The sequence below is a fragment of the Sinocyclocheilus rhinocerous genome, unplaced genomic scaffold (assembly GCF_001515625.1).
Source record: "Sinocyclocheilus rhinocerous isolate Xijiao unplaced genomic scaffold, SAMN03320098_v1.1 scaffold287, whole genome shotgun sequence".
In the NCBI taxonomy this organism is placed as follows: domain Eukaryota; kingdom Metazoa; phylum Chordata; class Actinopteri; order Cypriniformes; family Cyprinidae; genus Sinocyclocheilus; species Sinocyclocheilus rhinocerous.
In genome coordinates, this window is record NW_015633524.1 from 943,083 (window position 1) to 963,522 (window position 20,440).

The 20,440-nt window shown below is 37.0% G+C and overlaps 2 protein-coding genes across 3 annotated transcripts in view; one reads left to right on the plus strand and one right to left on the minus strand.

The window, feature by feature from the left end:
* On the plus strand, nucleotides 1–17,994 carry plpp1a (phospholipid phosphatase 1a). Of its 2 annotated transcripts, none has more exons than XM_016557592.1 (6): nucleotides 1–374; nucleotides 6,765–6,916; nucleotides 8,310–8,590; nucleotides 12,038–12,095; nucleotides 13,882–14,058; nucleotides 17,609–17,994. In XM_016557592.1, the coding sequence occupies exons 1-6, from the start codon at nucleotides 317–319 to the stop codon at nucleotides 17,726–17,728; spliced, it is 846 nt and encodes a 281-aa protein (XP_016413078.1). In that variant the 5' UTR covers nucleotides 1–316; the 3' UTR covers nucleotides 17,729–17,994. The 2 variants fall into 2 exon arrangements, with proteins under 2 accessions (XP_016413078.1, XP_016413077.1); XM_016557591.1 differs by lacking the exon at nucleotides 6,765–6,916 and adding an exon at nucleotides 3,476–3,630 and having other exon boundaries at nucleotides 2–374.
* A 159-nt stretch (nucleotides 17,995–18,153) lies between these two features.
* mtrex (Mtr4 exosome RNA helicase) overlaps nucleotides 18,154–20,440 on the minus strand; it is a 40,068-nt gene continuing 37,781 nt past the window's right edge. Inside the window, exon 27 of the mRNA XM_016557590.1 lies at nucleotides 18,154–18,293. Within this exon, the coding sequence (XP_016413076.1) occupies nucleotides 18,241–18,293 (53 nt within the window). The 3' untranslated portion in view covers nucleotides 18,154–18,240. The remainder of the gene's footprint in view (nucleotides 18,294–20,440) is intronic.

The following is a 20,440-nucleotide window of genomic DNA, read 5'->3' on the forward strand; positions in this document are numbered from 1 at the left end:
AAAGACACTCGCGTCTATTTAATCGGCCCGCCGGCTCGTCATCGCTTATTCTTAACCTCATGCGTTGAAATGGTGATCTTATCTGAGGAACTACAACCAAACGGCTCGCTCTGCCTCCTCTCCGGCTGATTATTAGTCGCCATTGCGCAGTCAATGTTATTAAGAGTGTTAGCGCTCGCGTTAGTGCGCGTCGCTGCAGATCATTTCTCTCTCAGGAGACCACTAGAGGTGGACTCTCCGTCAGTCTGTTTACACTGAGGACGCCTTAAATCGAGCCTTTATCTCCATAACCGACCCACAGAAGGACACTGACACCATGTTTGAAACCAGAGGAATCCCCTTTATATTGCTTGACATTGCGTGCCTAATACTCGGTAAGCATTATTTTAAGTAGTCTTGCTTGTATTTCCTGAATTGATATGGATATATTGTCTCGAGTCTTATAGCGAAGTGAGAATAATTTAAAACGTTGGCGCTAATATGTGTTGTACAGATAAGATAAATAATGTAAGATATTAATATATAAATATACTTAAGACGTGTCAGTTGTTTTAGATGCATGTTGCCATGCACGTTATTTAAATGCATGGGATTCAACATTGCAACAATGGGACTGACATATTAACCACATACGACACCCATAGTGTGCGTCATAGTGCGTACTGAGTCTACATGCCTTCATCTACATGCCTTATCAAAGTTTCCGTAATAACAGGGCGTTACCTATTATGCAGAGAGTCTATTATGCATAACAATGACTCAGGGTATAAGGGAATACACGTGAAACATCACTGAAAATCATTAAAAAATCCCACGAGAAACCCCACAGCTTTTTTTTTTTTTTAAACAGCAGCCCATGAATTTTACTCTAATTAATTAATATATATATATATATATATAAGTAGGTGGGGCTACTTGTTACAATTTTTAACCCAGTAAATATTTTATTTAATAATTATAATGTCCGTTTCTGTATAACAACATACATTAATGTCTTAGCTTACAAAATTGTTGTCTATTAGAAAGATTTATTGAACACACCTGCTGTGACAACATGCCCCAACAGCAGATCTTGTTGTCACACTATATGGGGTATGTTGTCACAATGCAACCTGTCAGACTGAAAAAAGATAAAAGGTAACATTTAAAATGATCATATAATTGTTTTAACTAACAAATATTATAGTCAGTTGTATGAATTTCCGGCATACATATGACAACTTTCTTGGGGCATTTCTTGGGGCCCAATGTGAAAACTAGCCCCACTCTCCATTATAATGCATAATAATGTGATTTATTTCTATGAAGTTATTATTATTATTATTTCAAATCCTTATCCAAAAATTCACAAATGACTGAACAAGTCTTGGAAATTCTTTGGTCAAAATATGTGGGAACCATGTGATTTTAATTAACAATTATATGCTGAATCTAGTTATTCCCCAATAATCCCTGCTCAGTCCTACAGCATTTATGATGGAAGTTTTGATCTGTATTTATCTTGGAATTTTCCGTGCACTGGGGGAACGTTTTTAATGTTTTCAAGTTTTTACACAGGGAACAAACAGATCTGACTTTTCCACAAAGTAACCATGAGTCACTTTCATATGATGGCTATTTGTTCTTGTTCTTTGATAAATGTGCCAAGTTGGAGGAATGATTTAGCAGAATTTTAGCTTTTTGGAAGTATTTTAAGTGTAATGAAGTATAATATCCCAACTAGAGTTTGTATTTTGGTAGCATTGGCAAACACATGCTGTTCATTTCTCTCATATTGAGAAGTGTCTCACAATTATGACTGTCAAGCAGATACTCGTATGTCACGTGCCTTCCTTGATTTTCATTTGCAAATGCATATTTACATACCACCGGAACCACTTAAACACAGACTATGAGAATACACAGTAGAGTAGTTCCATACTGACGGTTTGAGCCCAAAGGCTTTCCTAATTATGTTTGTTTTGGCATTTGAATTACAATGGGGCTTCATTGGAGCAAAGAGCAATTTAGCTTAAGCTCAATCCAGCTCTACCTTCTTTCAGGCTTGAGCAGCCAGCTTTATCTGTACGTGTGCGTATGTCACATGCACTTAGCATCACTAACAGACCCATAGTCTTTTCCTGGGAGAGGAGCCTCAGGCTCTATGAATGAGGGTTTGTGTTGTTTTCCCATAATGCTTTGCAACAGCAGCAACAATAGGCTGGGGCTATAGAGGATTCAAAGTTTACATACGAGCTCTCATGTTAGACTTTACACCGTCAGGTCACAATAGTGCAGTATGGGATAGATAAAGACACATTAGTATCAGCTAAAATTTAAGAGGCTGTATGTGACGAAAGCAATGCGTCTGGATTGAGTGCACTAAGAAAGGATGACAATAAGTGTAATTAAGTGGTTGAAGCATGATTAATTTAGCCCTTGATTTTGGGAGATTGATGATGAAATGGTGCTAATTTCCTTAGTCCTATCAATTAATTCATTAAAAAATGCATTAAAAATAGATAATTCATTAATAGAATGACTTGACACTTCTTCTGAATTAAAGCTCTTTTTGAGAGATATATATATATATATATATATATATATATATATATATATACAGTGGTGTGAAAAAGTGTTACACTTTTTCACACCACTGTATATATATATATATATATTGGTCAGGGTAATGCAACTTTTGATATCATAATTTACACAAAAAGCATAATTAATAATAATGTAATCTTCTTTTTAGGAAGGTTTTAACAAAACTGCTTCACTGCTTTTTAATATTCGAAAAACCTTTGTTCACCAAAATCTCTGTCATGTGGTGCGACCATGTAGAAACTAAACAGGAAATTACATCATAGAGACCCTCATAAATGTGTCAAGGTCAATAAGTTCATTAAAATATAATTTAGGTTAGCTCAGGATGCAAAACGTCATTTGGTGCGACTCAAAAAAGTAATATTTATGATTTAATTCATGATATTTAAAGAAAATTAAATATGTTTCTTAGTTTTATGTTTTTGTATAACTTTTAATATTATGTAACTTTTTAAATAATTTTATTACATTTTACCTGATGATTACACCACAAGTTATTAAATGTAAACTTATTTTTCAAAACCACATAAAACCAACATGAACGTACATTTCTAAGAACTTGATATGTTTTAAACTTCATTTTTTTTTCTCCCTTATGTATTCATTATTGTGGACACTGTTATATGTCATTGACCTTTTGTTAAACTGTCATCAGACGCCGTCGACTTTACATATGGCACTTTAAAATAACAGATATTCAAAGTCACAATCTATGGCAGCACCTGTCAGGTGTCCTTTCTGAACAATTTTTGTCATTATAAATGCACAGCCGTTATGTAATCTTTATCTCTTAGGTGGCAGCAGCCATTCATCAACACTGGAAACCAGCTCTTGCATTTGATTGGTTGGTGGAGCCTTTATCAAACTGTTAACCCTTCTTCACCTACAGCTGGCCTCCCGCTTGCAGCGTTTAACCTGGGTAAAATCAAACCGTATCAGCGGGGCTTTTTCTGTAATGATGAGAGCATCAGCTATCCCTTCCACTCCAGCACAGTCACCTCCACTGTGCTCTACACAATGGGCTTCACACTTCCAATTTGTAGTGTAAGTAATCCCAGATAGCAACCACACAAGACATGCCCAGCGTCTTCCCTCACAAGTCTGTAGTGCGCTCAAGCTTGTTTTAAAGGATATTTGGCTATTCATCTTTAGAGTTTAATGGTCTGTTGCAGTCACAGGAAGTGGTCCTTCATTTTGAATGAACAAACAGACAAATAGACACCCGAAGAGCAGCTGTTTCAACATGACTCCTGACCACTGAACAGGTGCAAAATGCAATTTCAATAGAGCTTTATTAGGTGGATTGAAAGCAGCTGTTCAAGTCACTTCATCTGGGATCGCATTAGGCCGTCTAACATTGTGTCTACGCTGGAAGAGACCACTGTTGCCCGAGGTGTCTACGCTGGAAGCGCTGGAGCTGCAAACACTTCAGCAACAGTTAAATTAAATTCCTTGTATGGGTAATTTTGTAGTAGTAAAATAATATTGCACTTAAAGGGATAGTTCACCCAAAAATGAAAATTGTCATTGTTTTTCTCACCCTTATGTTGTTCCAAACCTATAAGACTTTGGCTAATTTTTAAAACCTAAATTAAGATATTTTTTATTGAAACCTAAAAGGTTTCTGTCCCTCTATTGAAAGTCCAGGTAACCAAAATTTCCAAAAAGGTCATAAAGGTAACGTAAAACAAATCCATATGAATTGAGTGGTTAAATCCAAGGCTTAGCAAATCTCAAAATGAATATTAATTTTCATTCTGTACATTTGTAATGTTATGCCTAAATTCATATGTAGCGTTGAAACTATTGATTTTATTGTTTTATTTTATTTATATTTTTATTTTCATTCAATTTTTTTTTATATGTATCTGGTCAATATTGGTTATCGGCCATAACATGAAAGTAATATGTGTGTCTCATATGTGTATCTGCCCTAATTTTTACATAAATTGTCCCATTTAATTGAAAGCTACAAGTTACATGATGGTTTTTACATATTTTCCAAGAAATTCGTTCTGCTTCTGTATAATAAATGAGGCCCAATGTTACCAGAAATAACATTAAACCCAAGCAGAAAGAATTTCTTGAGAATTTCACAAAGAAGCTGTTGTTATGCTACAATACATATACATACAGTTAAAAACAAAGGATGACAGGCCAGAAACTAAAGATCAAGCTGTCTTGATCAGAAGTCTGTGGCACGTCAAAAATAGAAAGTCTTTCAACTGAAGGTGTGACAAAAGACACTTCCATTGTAGACTACAATTTAGTCGTGGCATATTCTGATGCACTACTTGTGTTTGGTGACACAGTGTTGGGATAGAAACATTTCGGCAGCTCATTTGCATCCAAGCAATGTTTTTGCTCCTTTGTGTAGGGATACTCTGGGCATGTTGCTTTTCATTAACTTCTTAGCCAAGGATGTCCACCAAGTACAAGAAATAGCCTTAAAGTAGCTGTTTTAGATTAGCTCAGATTTGAGGTATTTTGGACTGGGAATGTATTTAAACGCACCCTCCTTCAATCTGCTCCTGCTGCTATTTTTTTTTAGAAGCAACTGCAAATTGGGCAAATTTTGTGGTTTACATCAAGAGAGGGTTCTTGGGTTTACCAACCAAACCACAGAAACTTCCTGAATATGTTTAGGAAGGGTCACCGTTTGGTCACATCTCAAGTACCCATGTTCAAGTGCCATGCTTACTTCATAGTTAACTACATAAATATTTGTATCAAAACTGTTTTAAGACAAAATTCAGCAAAAAAAAAGAAATCTAGACCTGATGGAAGACGTATCTAGGATATTGCGATCCGTCTGGAATGTGATAAGAGTGGATAGTTGATATCTTCTGGAGCACCACAGATGGCATACTTTTTCCTCTAAAACATCTCCAAAAGTTTCAGCAATCCGTTCCATGAATAACCCTGTTTGACTTCTATCTCATAACCCACAGGCTTGAGAAAACCTCAAACTTCCCATATTGCAAGATTTGGGGTTGACCTCTATGTAAGCAACCCTTAGCTTCCACTTGCCTGCCAAGCCAGTCCGGGCAGCATGCAAGTGATGATCGAAACGACCGATCCGTGCAGCGTTAACGTTACACCGATGTTCCTAATGACTCTGAAATCCCATACGTGCAGCCAGCACATCACAGACCATGACAATGCAGCTTTCACCGGAGATCGAGAGAAGATACGGTGTAATTTTAGGAGACTTCGGTTGGCGCTGGGTAACCTGCACTGATCCACATGACTGATATCAGCTCTTAGCCGATTGAGCGGTTCATGGACTTTACACGCACACAAACATCTCAGCAGACCATATTCACTGCATGTTGGGTAAATGTCTTAATCCCTACCACATGCTTTGCTTCCACGCTTGAGTAACCTTCATGTCCCCAACAGGCTTGTAAAGTTTTTGCTGGTGGTGTCCAACCACAGTTACCCTTCTTGCACCTTTTTGATGTTTATGTTGCCACTTCAATGTCTCTAACTGTGGTGGAGCAGCATTTAAGAGCTCTTTTATAACATAATGGTGTGAAAAAAACATGGAAAATGCATTTTTTTTTTTTTAGAACCTCTAAAGCCTTGTTCACACTGACCAAAGTGTTCAGCAAATGTGGCGACTAGCAATGGGAGATAGTAGAGTTTCCTGAAAAGTTGTGAGTGTTTACAGTGTTCTATACGATACAGTGATATAATAAAATGACGCAAAACCGGATGGAAAAATGTTATGGAAAACCGTATCAGCATAACATTGCTGTCAGTTGTGAACAGGGCTAGAAAGACAATGAGAAAAATGAGGATTTCGCACCCTCTGCTATATGTAAATGTTCAGACGAGATCTACTCGTTAGCGTGCTGTTGAATCATTTGAGCTTTATTTGACACGTTCCACTTCCCATGTCTACCTCGAAACCACTGGAGAATGAAAACAAAGCAATAAAGCAAAAAAAAAAGAATTTAACAAAATTCAGCCCCGGCTGCCACACCACCTACTTGCTAACCCTTTGTTCATTATGTGTTGAAGTAGAAAACTGAATGTCTGTCTAACTCGCAGCTTTTCGTACGAGCACCTCCCAGAGGAGAACAACCTTTGCATGAATTGGGGAGAATAGGGTATGAGGCACTACGTTAACCTCTGTTTTTTTTTTTTCTTCTTTCTCACTGCTTTTTTGCTAGTTGGACTCCCATTTGCAATACTCACAATACAACACAAATCATTCAAACGAGGATTTTTCTGTAACGATGACTCTATCAACTACCCATATAAAGAAGACACCATTTCCTATCAGTTATTAGGAGGAGTAATGATTCCTATCACTGTGCTTACTGTAAGTGCCCGTCTGTTACACTAGCAGCTCACACCCCTTCCTGTATCTTTCTCCTCTTCTCACTATGCCTATAATGTTTGTTGCATGCTTCTCTGGTCAGTACGTCTGTTCTCATGCCAGCTTGAGAAACAGGACTTTGAGATCTGACCACAGTTCAAAGGAGATACGGTAGATAGATGCTTAAAGGGATAGAGCGCCTATTGAAATCTTGGAATACAGAGTCATAATGACTACTTTTATGGTATTTTTTGTATCTTGCCAGTTTCTATGTGCTTTTAGTGTTGGAAAAGATGAGCATTAACATTCTTGAAAATTTCTCCACTTGTGTTCCTTAGAAAACAAGGAAGAGAAGAAGTCAGATGCTTTGAAATGACATGCAAGTTAAAATGTAAATGTTTTTTTAGGTGAACAATTCCTTAAAAATTACTCGCACACTAAAAATTGATTTGAACAGCAGTTAACTCTTGTAACAGACCTTTACAGGTTTAAGAGACAAGGCAACCAATGGAGTGGAAAGGATGTCTACTGGTCTTCTATATTTTCCCATGAAAGCCCATATACCACAGACAGTCTTGTGGTGAAACGTTTAGACTAGGGTAGGAGTCTCTCTCTGTGGTTACATCTCATAACTGTTTCTTTAAAGCAGCCTTTTTTTTATCTTGTGTGATAGCATATACAATTCAGCAATGTCCTTTCAAGGGTATTAGAAACATCAGTTTGTTTAAAATGAGCTTACCCATTATGTATAACATTTCCTATATATATATATATATATACACACACACACAGACATACACATCTATATAACCTCACAGTCACCCATGTGAGCTCAAAGCACATATACCTCTGCCTAAATGTTATTAAAACATTTGATTTAGGTTACTGCTAATGTATATTTTAAAACTGCATCATTTCAACCTGGATATTTTAGTAAAGCAAAAGTAAACCGAATTGTATCAACTTAATATACATTACCCAAGCTCTATACCTGATCATTGAGCAAGAAGGTAATAAGTATTGCAGTCACTAGACTGTAGTCATTGTAGACACCATATTATGACATTTGAGATGGAAGTACGGTGCATTCAGTATGTTGTACTGGTCTTGAGAAGGACAACAGCAACAAAAAACTCAAGTAAAACTTGGCTTGTAATACAAACATGGGTAACTGTGATGTTAAAGACATTTCAGGGAAATCCTTGTGATGGCTGCATTGTCAAGTGCTTTTACTGTTTGATCTTGTCTTCTATTCTTGTACGTGTGGACATCCTTATAAGATTCAGAAACAATCCTAAAATATTATCATCAAAACATGACTGACTGTAGCAAATGTTTTGACCATCTCATCAGAATAAAGATAAGTAATGTTTTTTTGCTTCCTCTTCCATCACAGATGATCATAGGGGAGTGCCTTTCAGTCTATCTAAACTGCGTCAAATCAAAGTCTTTCTGCAACAGTTATGTGGCCTGTATCTATAAGGCCATTGGCACCTTCTTGTTTGGTGCCGCCATGAGCCAATCACTCACTGACATTGCCAAGTATTCCATCGGCCGGCTGAGGCCACACTTCCTGGATGTGTGCAGACCGGACTGGATGCAGATCAACTGCACAGGAGGGGCTTACATTGAGGACTTCATCTGCACTGGGGATTCAACCAAGGTCAATGAGGGAAGGTAAGTAACACCAAAAACTTTAGAATACCCAAGACGTGTCACTTGTATAGTTTTGAATGGGGACAAATGTAACGCTTAATATGGCCGCTCTATCGCAGGAAGCCCCGCCTTCTGAATGAAAGAGCCAATCGCTAATCTGTAAAGTCAGCGCGTCACTGCAGCTGCCGTTAGAGAAGTCCCGCTATTTGAGCAAAATAACCAACATTTATGATACAGCTGTTGTCAGATTTCATTGGTGATTTCAAATATGAAATTTAATCGTAAGTTTGGCGAACAGTTTTGGAGAATTTGATGTTTCCCCATTCAGAGAGATAGGAGCTGCACTTGCATGCCCAAGAGGCGTTTCAAAGATGGCCGCTGAGTGACATGACTTGCCTTAAAGGGACTTTGGTAACACTCCCTTATAGGCAGGGGCGTGTCTAGAGCATTTTAAATGGGGGGGCCAGTCGGGGGCACTGGCTCAAAAGAGGGGGGGTGGGTGGTGGAGGAGGTTGTGTTTGCGGAACGATGTATGTTATAATACATCGTGTACACTCACTAAACAAAGAGTGACAGAGCAGAGCCAATTCATAAAAGAACTATTTAAAAGCACACGTCCAGTTTTGTGTGAGTGAAGGAAATCCACTTGGGAGTGGAGAGATTCGTCCTCGTGCACATGGATCGCGTAACATTATGCGCTCTCGACATTGTCATTAAGATCACACTATAGAAACCGCCTAAAATTAAGTATAAAGAAGAGAAGAAAGCGGCCTTAGGCAGCTGCCTACACATGCCAGGATCCGCCACTGCCAGATGCAGTTAGAAATTTACTAAAAACAAGCCTATCGCAAGACATCTGGTAGGGGGGGCACCTGGGGTGGCCAGCCAAATTTCGGGGGGGGGGCAGCCGGTGCCACCCCTGGCCACCACGTAGACACGCCCCTGGTGACAAGGTGCTCCATCATGCTGGAAAATGCACGGATCATCACCAAATTGCTCATGGATCGTTGGAAGAAGTCGCTCTTGCAGGACGGGGGCCGGTGCCACCCCTGGCCACCACGTAGACACGCCCCTGCTTATAGGTCGCTAATAGTTACTCGTTACCTTACAGCGGTAGTTCACACAAAAATGAAAATTCTGTCATTAATTACTCACCCTCATGTCGTTCTAAACCTGTAAGACCTTCGTTCATCTTCGTAACACAAATTAAGATATTTTTGATGAAATCCGGAAGCTTTACCACGTTCAAGTCCCAGAAACACTGTAAGATCATCGTTAAAATAGTCCAATGGTTCAACAGTAATTTTATGAATCTACAAGAGAAGAAATCGATGAATAAAGCCGTTTTTGTATTCTTTGCGCACAAAAAGTATTCTCATAGCTTCATAAAATTACTGTTGAACCACTGTCGTCACATGGACTATTTTAATGATGTCCTTACTACCTCTCTGGACCTTGAATGTGGCAGTTGCGTTGCTGTCTATGCAGGGTCAGAAAGCTCTCAGATTTCATCAAAAATATCTTAATTTGTGTTCTGAAGATGAACAAAGGTCTTGCGCATTTGGAGCATGAGGGTGAGTAATTAATGACAGAATTTTCATTTTTGAGTGAACTATCCCTTTAACGTGGGGTGCTCCTGGGGATCACTTCCAAAACACCTGCCTGGAAGTTTCTAGTCATCCTGAAGACCTTGTTTAGTTGGTTCAGGTGTGTTTAGGAAATAAACTCTACAGGAAGGTTGCAGGATCCAATTTTACACCTGAAGAACCAACTGTCCTGCAGAGTTTAGCTCTAGCCCTAAATCAAGGTCTTCAGGGTCACTCAAAACTTCTAGGTAGGTGTGGCGTCAAACGTTGCAGGTGCTCAAGGAGCAGAATTGGACACCCCTGCACTAATGGGTGTCCTGCTCTGGATGGAAGAGTTGCAAGAAAGGTTTTTTCCTTGGGGTGGAATTAGGAATCCCTCAAATTTGTTCTTTGATGTGGTTCCATCCCGGAAACTTCCCAGCCACTCTAGCCTGCATCTGCATTCCTTATTAGACAAGCTTGTCCCTCAAAATAACTTTTCCTCTGAACCTTTTCAGATAGATGGGTCTGACAAGGAATTAGATGTAGTTCTAAGGATTTACACGAAGGTGTCCAATTAGCAGAACCAGTTGTGCCATGAGTACTTTATATCTGGCATTGCACTGAGAAAAAACTCCCTCATTAACATTGAAATGAAGGGTGTTTCCAGTGTCTTTACCATGAACTCTTTTTGGGGTCAGTTGTCCACATTGTTGGCCACCCAAGCTCTTGGTGGAATATGTGGTTCACACACTGTAGTGGTCTCTAATCCTGCGGTTAGCCGTTTCAGAGCAAGCAAGCTTTCTGTTTCGGTTCTTGGGCCAGACTCAAGGCCAGCAGTATCCCAGGCCCTCTCAGAATGCTCTCATTTAACATAGGTGTGGTTCCCATCTCTCTCTCTCTCTCTCTCAGAAGAGCACCTCTTTTGTGGTGGTCCAGTGTTTGCCTAGGAGACGATGCCATTTATAGAGCAAATAAAGAGCAGTAGAGGGTCTGAGCCCAGAATAACCCAATCACCTTTCACACAAGAGTGTTCTCCTCAGGAAAATTGAGTCTTCTTGGTAGGCAAGCAAGTGTATTTGCATGTTAAAAGGGTGAGAGTTATCCAGGTCTAGGTATAAATGATTAAAAAATCTGAAGCAGGTCTTCAGTTCTTTGAGTCAGTGTTGCCCTTTCGTTCAGTTTTATCCTCAGGCACTCTCAGAATATGCAGTCTGCAATGCGTTATCCACCTCGCAGATAATTCGCTTTAGCTCTGCTTCGTCTCTCGTCTCATGACCGGGTCTGTAATTCAATCAGCAAACAAGAACATGAAGATCTGGCCTCATTATAACTTGCACACTGCCCAGATCTTGTTAAACTCTGCTTTTAAGTAGATCGATATGAAAGGAGCATGTTCGCAGTGGTTGAGTTTATGGCAGTTGTGCAGCTTGAATGATTAAAGTTTTATTTGGCATCAGTCACTAGGCGGATGCTCCTAGTCGACAAGTGGCCTAAGCTTAAGTAAACAGGAACACACAAAAGCCTGCCGGATAGCCAGACCACCCTCCCTCTCTGACGCTTTCCGCGCTTCCCCTGCCCCGACCCCCGCCGGTCAGATCGTGTCTCCCCCGAGCATGCCATTATCACCCGGAAAAGGGTGTGTATGTGCTTTTTAAAGAGAGTGTTTAACGGGAGCAAATGGGACAATGAAAATCTTCGCCTAGCGAGTGGTTCAGTGTTAGGATTCCATCCCACCAATTTGTCAAAGCAATTCTTAGTTTGTGTTTACAGATTAGCAAAACAAATGTCAGCTTTAACTAAAGGCTTCATAGTGTTGCATAAGCACATGTCTACATGTAGTAGGTAATTAAACAGCCCTTCTGTGCTGCCCACATTGATTCTTCGATTGTTTTTGTTGCAGACTCTCTTTTTACTCGGGACACTCCTCATTCTCCATGTACTGTATGCTGTTCTTGGCGGTAAGTGTCTTTTATTTATGTTTTAACCCATTTGTTAAGAGGGTAGTCCACCAGAAATATAGTATTGTCATCATTTTACTTACCCTCATGTGATTCCAAACCTGTATGACTTGCTTTCCTCTGTGGCACATAAAAGAAGACTAACACTTTAGTATAGGGACCAATTCTCACTATTAACTAGTTGCTTATTAGCATGCCTATTATTAACATATTGGCTGTTTATTAATATTTATAAAGCACATATTCTGCATGACCATATTCTATATCCCTAATCCTACCCAATACATAAACTTAACAACTATCTTACTATTATTAAGCAGCAAATTAGGAGGTTGAGACAAAAGTCGTAGTTAATGGTTTGTTAATAGCGAGAACTGGACCTTAAAATAAAGTGTGACCAAGAAGACCAATGCTGGTTTGGACCATGTTGACTTTTATGAACAAACAGTTGATGTTTTGAAGAATTGATTCTTCGGTTATACAGTAGGGAAAAAAAGTTCCAAGTTTTGGAAGGACATGAGGGTGAATAAATAACATTTTTTCTTTTTAGGCAAACTATCCTTTTCATTCAAAGTTTGTTCCTAAGTGTATAACGGTATTTTCACACTGAATGAAGTACTGATGTTCTTAGTTAATCGGGTAATAATTTAACTACAATCAGCATTACATAACCCAATAACAAACCAGACCCAAACTGGTCCATTAAATACCATCATTGTTACTGAGTGACTAGGAAATGGGATAAATGTTTGTAGATTTATACGTTTTACTTCATTGATTTTTCCATTGGAAAATACCCATTATCTGTCAGGCTGAGGTATATTGATTCAGCGGAGTAATCTTAAGGAGTTCATTCTGGTGAACTTCTCCATTACAGCTTTGTTAGCAAACACAACCTACCATAATCTTATCATGAGAGTACAAGCTTTAAGGACATGCGGCTAAAGTTCACAGCACATTTGAACCCTGAAATAAACACATCAGACCTGGGGTCAATGTTCAGTGAAACTCAAAGACAACATTGAATTATTTTTTTAAACTGCTTCCCTATCAAAAGTATTTGACTCTTAATCCTGAAATAGACTGTTTAAAATCAAATAAGATTACAAGCATTAACCAGAAATATAACCTAGCAATGATTCTTGAGTTTGTGTGCACTTTTTGGAGGGGGTATTTCTAGGGACTCCCAATGATTTCTGGGAATCTTTGCCCAGCGTGGGGTTGAGCGTTAGGATTTCTTCCCATCAGCTTGTCAAAGTAATTCTTTGTTTGTGTTTACAGAGTTTCCAAACAAATGTCAGCTTTGATTTTAGGGTTTCATACTGTTGCACAAGCACACGTCTACATGTAGTGGAAGTTAAACAGACCTTGTTTTGCCCACTTGTTGGAAACTATCGTTCTACTCTGATCACTCCTTCAAACCTTTAAATGAGTAATGATTTTGACAACAAGACCTGTAAGGTGATAGCATAATGATTAATATTTAAGCATAATTCACATTTCTCAGAGGCCCAGTGTAGTGTCGACTAAATTAACTTCGGTTGGTTCCTGTGAAAGGAAGTCTGTACAAGTCTGGTACATTCCCTCGGGCAGGAGATAACATGAAAAAAAAGCCACGTCGTAAACCGAGGAAGAATTAGGTAGCATGGGATCTGTAGTAACACGCAAACACAACATGACCTTGTGTTAGTGAGGTCGTCACGTGAGGATCAGCGAAGTCGCATGCTGTACGAGTTAAACCTCTCTCACAAACAATGAGTTTGAACAGTCTTTTCCTTTCTCATAGCTTTATCTTCAAGCAAGAATGCAAGCCGAATGGGCACGGCTCCTTCGCCCCACGCTCCAGTTCTTCCTGATCGCCGCCTCCGTCTATACGGGACTGTCCCGTGTCTCAGACTACAAACACCACTGGAGTGATGTACTCGCAGGACTCATACAAGGAGCCATCGTGGCTTTACTAGTGGTGAGTGACACGATCAACAACACACAGATGATTTCTGCTTGCAGGAAGTCAGTGTGAATTCTGCTAATTTAAAGGAAGTTCACCCAAAAATAAAAGTCGCTTTTCCACCGAAATTACCTGGAACAATGTCCCAGGAACTTGTTTCCCCCAGACCTGTTGCTGTCTGCTTTTTCATCGCGGTCTAAAGTACCGTGAAGATTAGGCAAATAGTCTGGTGACGTAGGACTGTGCTCGACTGCTCCTCCCAGTCCAGGGCCGTTTCTCAATACCAAGTATGCAAATTTCGGACTTGCGTCCTCGGTAGTTCGAACTTCGCGAGTTCGACTCGGGAGTGTGAACTCCCGTGGACGGGACGACGCAAGTCGCGAACAACAGCGTACTTGATAACGTCAGTAAGCTCGCCTTGCCTACTGCAATTTTCCTCACTGTATTTACAATAAGACGAAATATATCAAACACCACTGCCTCTTTTCGTTTTCATTTAAACATATTAATAGCCGCAGAAATGTAGTTCAGGGAACGTACATACATTACAATGAAACTAAATATTATGAATATTATGATCGCGTGGACCTCACGTCTCCGAAACGGTCAAAGCACATTTTCAAATAGGCGCTGTCTTTATAAATAAACCGCAGATTTGAGTTTTAAACAACTACCATCTCGCCTGAAATACTCTTAAAACTATTCATGACACAATAACAGTAATATTTAGAAAATTATGCGAATATATGGTGGTTGAAATACAATGCTGCGTGAACTCAACCAATCAGCGTGTTCAGCGCCCAAGTCCCGCCCCCAAAAGTTCCGGACCTTTAAAAAAGGTACTACCTCTCGAGCAGAGGCAAATTTTTACCCGGAACTCTATTTAGAATCTGGTTCCTGCGGTGGAAACACACCGAGTACCGGCTGTATTTACAATAAGACGTAATATATCAAACACCACTGCCTCTTTTCGTTTTCATTTAAACATATTAATAGCCGCAGAAATGTAGTTCAGGGAACGTACATACATTACAATGAAACTAAATATTATGAATATTATGATCGCGTGGACCTCACGTCTCCGAAACGGTCAAAGCACATTTTCAAATAGGCGCTGTCTTTATAAATAAACCGCAGATTTGAGTTTTAAACAACTACCATCTCGCCTGAAATACTCTTAAAACTATTCATGACACAATAACAGTAATATTTAGAAAATTATGCGAATATATGGTGGTTGAAATACAATGCTGCGTGAACTCAACCAATCAGCATGTTCAGCGCCCAAGTCCCGCCCCCAAAAGTTCCGGACCTTTAAAAATGCAGTGCTGCGTGAACTCAACCAATCAGCATGTTCAGCGCCCAAGTCCCGCCCCCAAAAGTTCCGGACCTTTAAAAAAGGTACTACCTCTCGAGTAGAGACTTTCTGAGGGGCAAATTTTTACCCGGAACTCTATTTAGAATCTGGTTCCTGCGGTGGAAACACACCGAGTACCGGCCCAGAGTCCCTAGTTCCTGGGGAATGTTCCTGCGGTGCAAACAGGCTTTACTTGTCATTACTTCCTTGTGTCACTCCAAACCCATATGACTGTCTGATGTTTATGGAATAATAGAATCAGTATTTTAGTATTTTTATTTTAAATACTATATAGTGTTCATCAGGGTTATTATCTTTCAAATTAAAATCATATTTTTTAAGTTATTTCAGTTAATGTTTTCCCATTTTCTTTAAGATTAACTTGAAGTACTAAAAAACAAAAATTGAAATGAAAAGTAACAAGAACTATCTATATAAATATAGACAGGCATTTAAACACACAAACAATTTAATTATATAATTGTAAGACAAAAACTAAAATATAAAAATGGAAACTAATTTAAAACAGTTTTACTAATAGTATATCAATAATACTAAAATAATACTAGTATTCATTAATAGTTTATATTAGCTTACAATTTATTAAATTTTTATGTGTTTTTATTAATATTTCCATTTTTTATTTCAGTTTCAGTCATTGGAATTTCAACGCCTCGCCTGAAATACTCTTAAAACTATTCATGACACAATAACAGTAATATTTAGAAAATTATGCGAATATATGGTGGTTGAAATACAATGCTGCGTGAACTCAACCAATCAGCGTGTTCAGCGCCCAAGTCCCGCCCCCGAAAGTTCCGGACCTTTAAAAAAGGTACTACCTCTCGAGCAGAGGCAAATTTTTACCCGGAACTCTATTTAGAATCTGGTTCCTGCGGTGGAAACACACCGAGTACCTAGTTCCTGGGGAATGTTCCTGCGGTGCAAACAGGCTTTACTTGTCATTACTTCCTTGTGTCACTCCAAACCCATATGACTGTCTGATGTTTATGGAATAATAGAATCAGTATTTTAGTATTTTTATTTTAAATACTATATAGTGTTCATCAGGGTTATTATCTTTCAAATTAAAATCATATTTTTTAAGTTATTTCAGTTAATGTTTTCCCATTTTCTTTAAGATTAACTTGAAGTACTAAAAAACAAAAATTGAAATGAAAAGTAACAAGAACTATCTATATAAATATAGACAGGCATTTAAACACACAAACAATTTAATTATATAATTGTAAGACAAAAACTAAAATATAAAAATGGAAACTAATTTAAAACAGTTTTACTAATAGTATATCAATAATACTAAAATAATACTAGTATTCATTAATAGTTTATATTAGCTTACAATTTATTAAATTTTTATGTGTTTTTATTAATATTTCCATTTTTTATTTCAGTTTCAGTCATTGGAATTTCAACGCAAGTTTAAAAAAAAACCTTAAATTTAATTTATATTTTAGCTTTATTTAAATTAAAAAATTTTAATAGTTTTAGTTAACATCACAATAGAATTGAACAATGTCTAGAGTGCTTAAATTTAGAAATAGACAGGCATTTAAACACACAAACAATTTAATTATATAATTGTAAGACAAAAACTAAAATATAAAAATGGAAACTAATTTAAAACAGTTTTACTAATAGTATATCAATAATACTAAAATAATACTAGTATTCATTAATAGTTTATATTAGCTTACAATTTATTAAATTTTTATGTGTTTTTATTAATATTTCCATTTTTTATTTCAGTTTCAGTCATTGGAATTTCAACGCAAGTTTAAAAAAAAACCTTAAATTTAATTTATATTTTAGCTTTATTTAAATTAAAAAATTTTAATAGTTTTAGTTAACATCACAATAGAATTGAACAATGTCTAGAGTGCTTAAATTTAGAACGAAAAATAATTGCATCAGTTTGAAATTCTTCAGCTAAACTCTCAAAAAAATGTATTTAAACTCAAAACAAGATCAAAATATTTAAAAAATCGGCAACTTAAATTTCTGGATTTTTTTGTCAGCTCCAGTCCCTTTTAATACACATTTAATTGTGTTCCACAGAAGAAATAAGTAGGGGTTTGAGTGACTTATATTTTCTGTTGTACAGTATAAGCACTAAACACTGACATTTCAGACTCTGCCACTGTGACTGTAAACCTCAATCATATCACCTCCTCTCACGCCCTACAGGTTTTCTGTGTGTCGGATTTCTTCAAAAAGAAAGTCGAACCACAGAAGGAGGCCGAGATCCCACACACCACCTTACAAGAGACACCTACGAATGGAAATCATTATGAAAACCCAAACTAAGCTATGATGAGTCTCTGTGGATGGGAAGGGGTTTCAGCGTGCACCCACTATGAGGGCAGACCACTAGGGTGGAAACCTGTGAATGTAACCTTGCTTTCTATGTTCTCCAGACGGCCCTTTCTGGGGACTTCTCTATGGACTCTGTCCCACGTTGCCTTGGCTGGACTGGACTGCTTCTGCTGCTACCACAGCTTCCTCTGTATCTCCAAAAACTAATATGTGTACCTCTATTAAGCCACAAGAGAAAAAACTTTTTTTATCTGTATGAAAACAAGAATCACTATACAGTCTTTTTTTTTTTTAATTAAAATTGTTAAAATTATGTACAATATGTTGCGCTTTTATTATGGAAACAAAAACCCATTATGCTCGTTGACAAACACAAATAAACCGATTATGTTTCATGTAAATTCTGTCCTTTTTGATGCAAAATGAAAAAAAAAAAAAAGTAGAAAAAAAAAGTACAAAAACCCAAAACAATAGCAAACACAAAAAAAAATAACCCTCAGGATTCACAGGTAAAGACTGGCAGCAAACACGATATCCCTCTTAATCTTCGTTATACCTGTGAAAAACAAGAAAATGTGTTTGAGTTTCAAAACAAAACCCAGTCACCCTCAAAACACTGACAGAAGTAGAAAAAAAAAAATGGGAAAAGCAGTGTCAAAGTGTGGTTTAAAACAAAGCTGTGTTCCAAAATCTAGCGTGCTGCCTAGCTAGACAGCATTTTAAGGCATCATAGACATGCTACACCAACACAAAGGCTGTTCCATAAGTTATGATATCTTATTTAGGCCTATGTGAAATCAGCTTATTCCCTCAATCACTGTTCCCTGTATCACTCCAATAATAGTCTGCTGAATGAAAACGAGCGCGCAAAGTCAGACTCTGACACAGTGCAGAGTTATTCTGTAGTGGCTAGCCATTTTCCATGTACATCGATTGCTGTGCATTATGAGATTGAATGAGTGCACTTGATAATGTCCATTATGGTTTCAGACACAAGTGACTAAAATATATAGGGGTTATTTCAGACACTAACAGTGTTGCACATATCTTTTACAAACAATACCATAATGCACCGCAACAAAGTCAACGGTAGATGACTACAAATGTACTTTTCATTCTACACTGGACAGTATTGATAAACAATACTGCAATTTAATTAAAATGGACTATATATACATACATATATATATATTTCTTTTTTATTTTTGCAACATGTTAGCTTCCATCTCTATTAGAATCGATTTTGACGTATGCATTTGTTTGCTAATCAATTATTGCGTAATTAGCTTAGCAATACGTGAACATCTAACTCTATTGGAATAATTTGATCCATGTATTAGTTAGCTAATCTAATATTGTATAATTAGCAACATGCTAACATCCAACTGTATTAGATTAAATTTCCTATCCATTTGTTAGTAGTGCGTTCAAATGATTAATCGCGATTAATCGCATCCAAAATAAAAGTTTTTGTTTACGTAATGTGTGTATACAGTGTATATTTATTATTTATATATAAATACACACATATACAGTATATATTTTGAAAATATTTACATTTATTTATATTCATGTAAATATATATATATACATATATATATATTTCTTTTTTACTTTTGCAACATGTTAGCTTCCATCTCTATTAGAATCGATTTTGACGTATGCATTTGTTTGCTAATCAATTATTGCGTAATTAGCTTAGCAATACGTGAACATCTAACTCTATTGGAATAATTTGATCCATGTATTAGTTAGCTAATCTAATATTGTATAATTAGCAACATGCTAACATCCAACTGTATTAGATTAAATTTCCTATCCATTTGTTAGTAGTGCGTTCAAATGATTAATCGCGATTAATCGCATCCAAAATAAAAGTTTTTGTTTACGTAATGTGTGTATACAGTGTATATTTATTATTTATATATAAATACACACATATACAGTATATATTTTGAAAATATTTAAATTTATTTATATTCATGTAATTTATTATATATAAATATATTTAATATATAAACATAACATTAAATATAACTCTTAACTCTTAAATATATACGTGTATGTGTTTGTATTTATATATACATAATAAATATACACAGTACACACACATACATATTACATAAACAAAAACTTTTATTTTGGATGCGATTAATCGTTTGGCAGCACTATTTGTTAGCTGACCAAATACTGCGTAATTAGCTTAACAACATGCTAACATCCATCTCTTGGAATTTTGACCCAAGTATTTGTTAGTTAACCAAATACTATACAAGTAGCTTAACACAGGGTTTCTGCAGGATTTTTAAGCTCAAATTTAAGACTTTAAGACCTTTTTTAAGACCTGCACAAATAAAATTAATACCATATGAGCGGGGTAGGGCAATGTCTATAGTACCAAATTAAACAGTAAAATTACTGTAAAAAGCATAATTTACATTTTTAATTAATTAACAAGTTTTAACAAAAACAAAGTATTATAAAATTATAAACTTTACATTTCAGCCTGTAAACCATTGGTAGGAAAATGGATGAGTCAAAAGTATTATATTAATTTCAACAATTATTATCAATAAATTATTATATCAATTAAATAACAAATTAGGGGTGTGCGATACTGACAAAAAATGATATCTCGATAATTTTCTGGGATTTTATTGATAACGATAATTAGACGATATTTTGCTGAGTGTGTTATTGTGC

Bases quoted from the DNA above. Each gene is read 5' to 3' on its own strand.
- plpp1a (XM_016557591.1), top strand. From the start codon at position 317: ATGTTTGAAACCAGAGGAATCCCCTTTATATTGCTTGACATTGCGTGC. The intron at 375-3,475 runs GTAAGCATTATT...CTTCACCTACAG, and splicing joins CATTGCGTGCCTAATACTCG to CTGGCCTCCCGCTTGCAGCG. The intron at 3,631-8,309 runs GTAAGTAATCCC...CTTCCATCACAG, and splicing joins TCACACTTCCAATTTGTAGT to ATGATCATAGGGGAGTGCCT.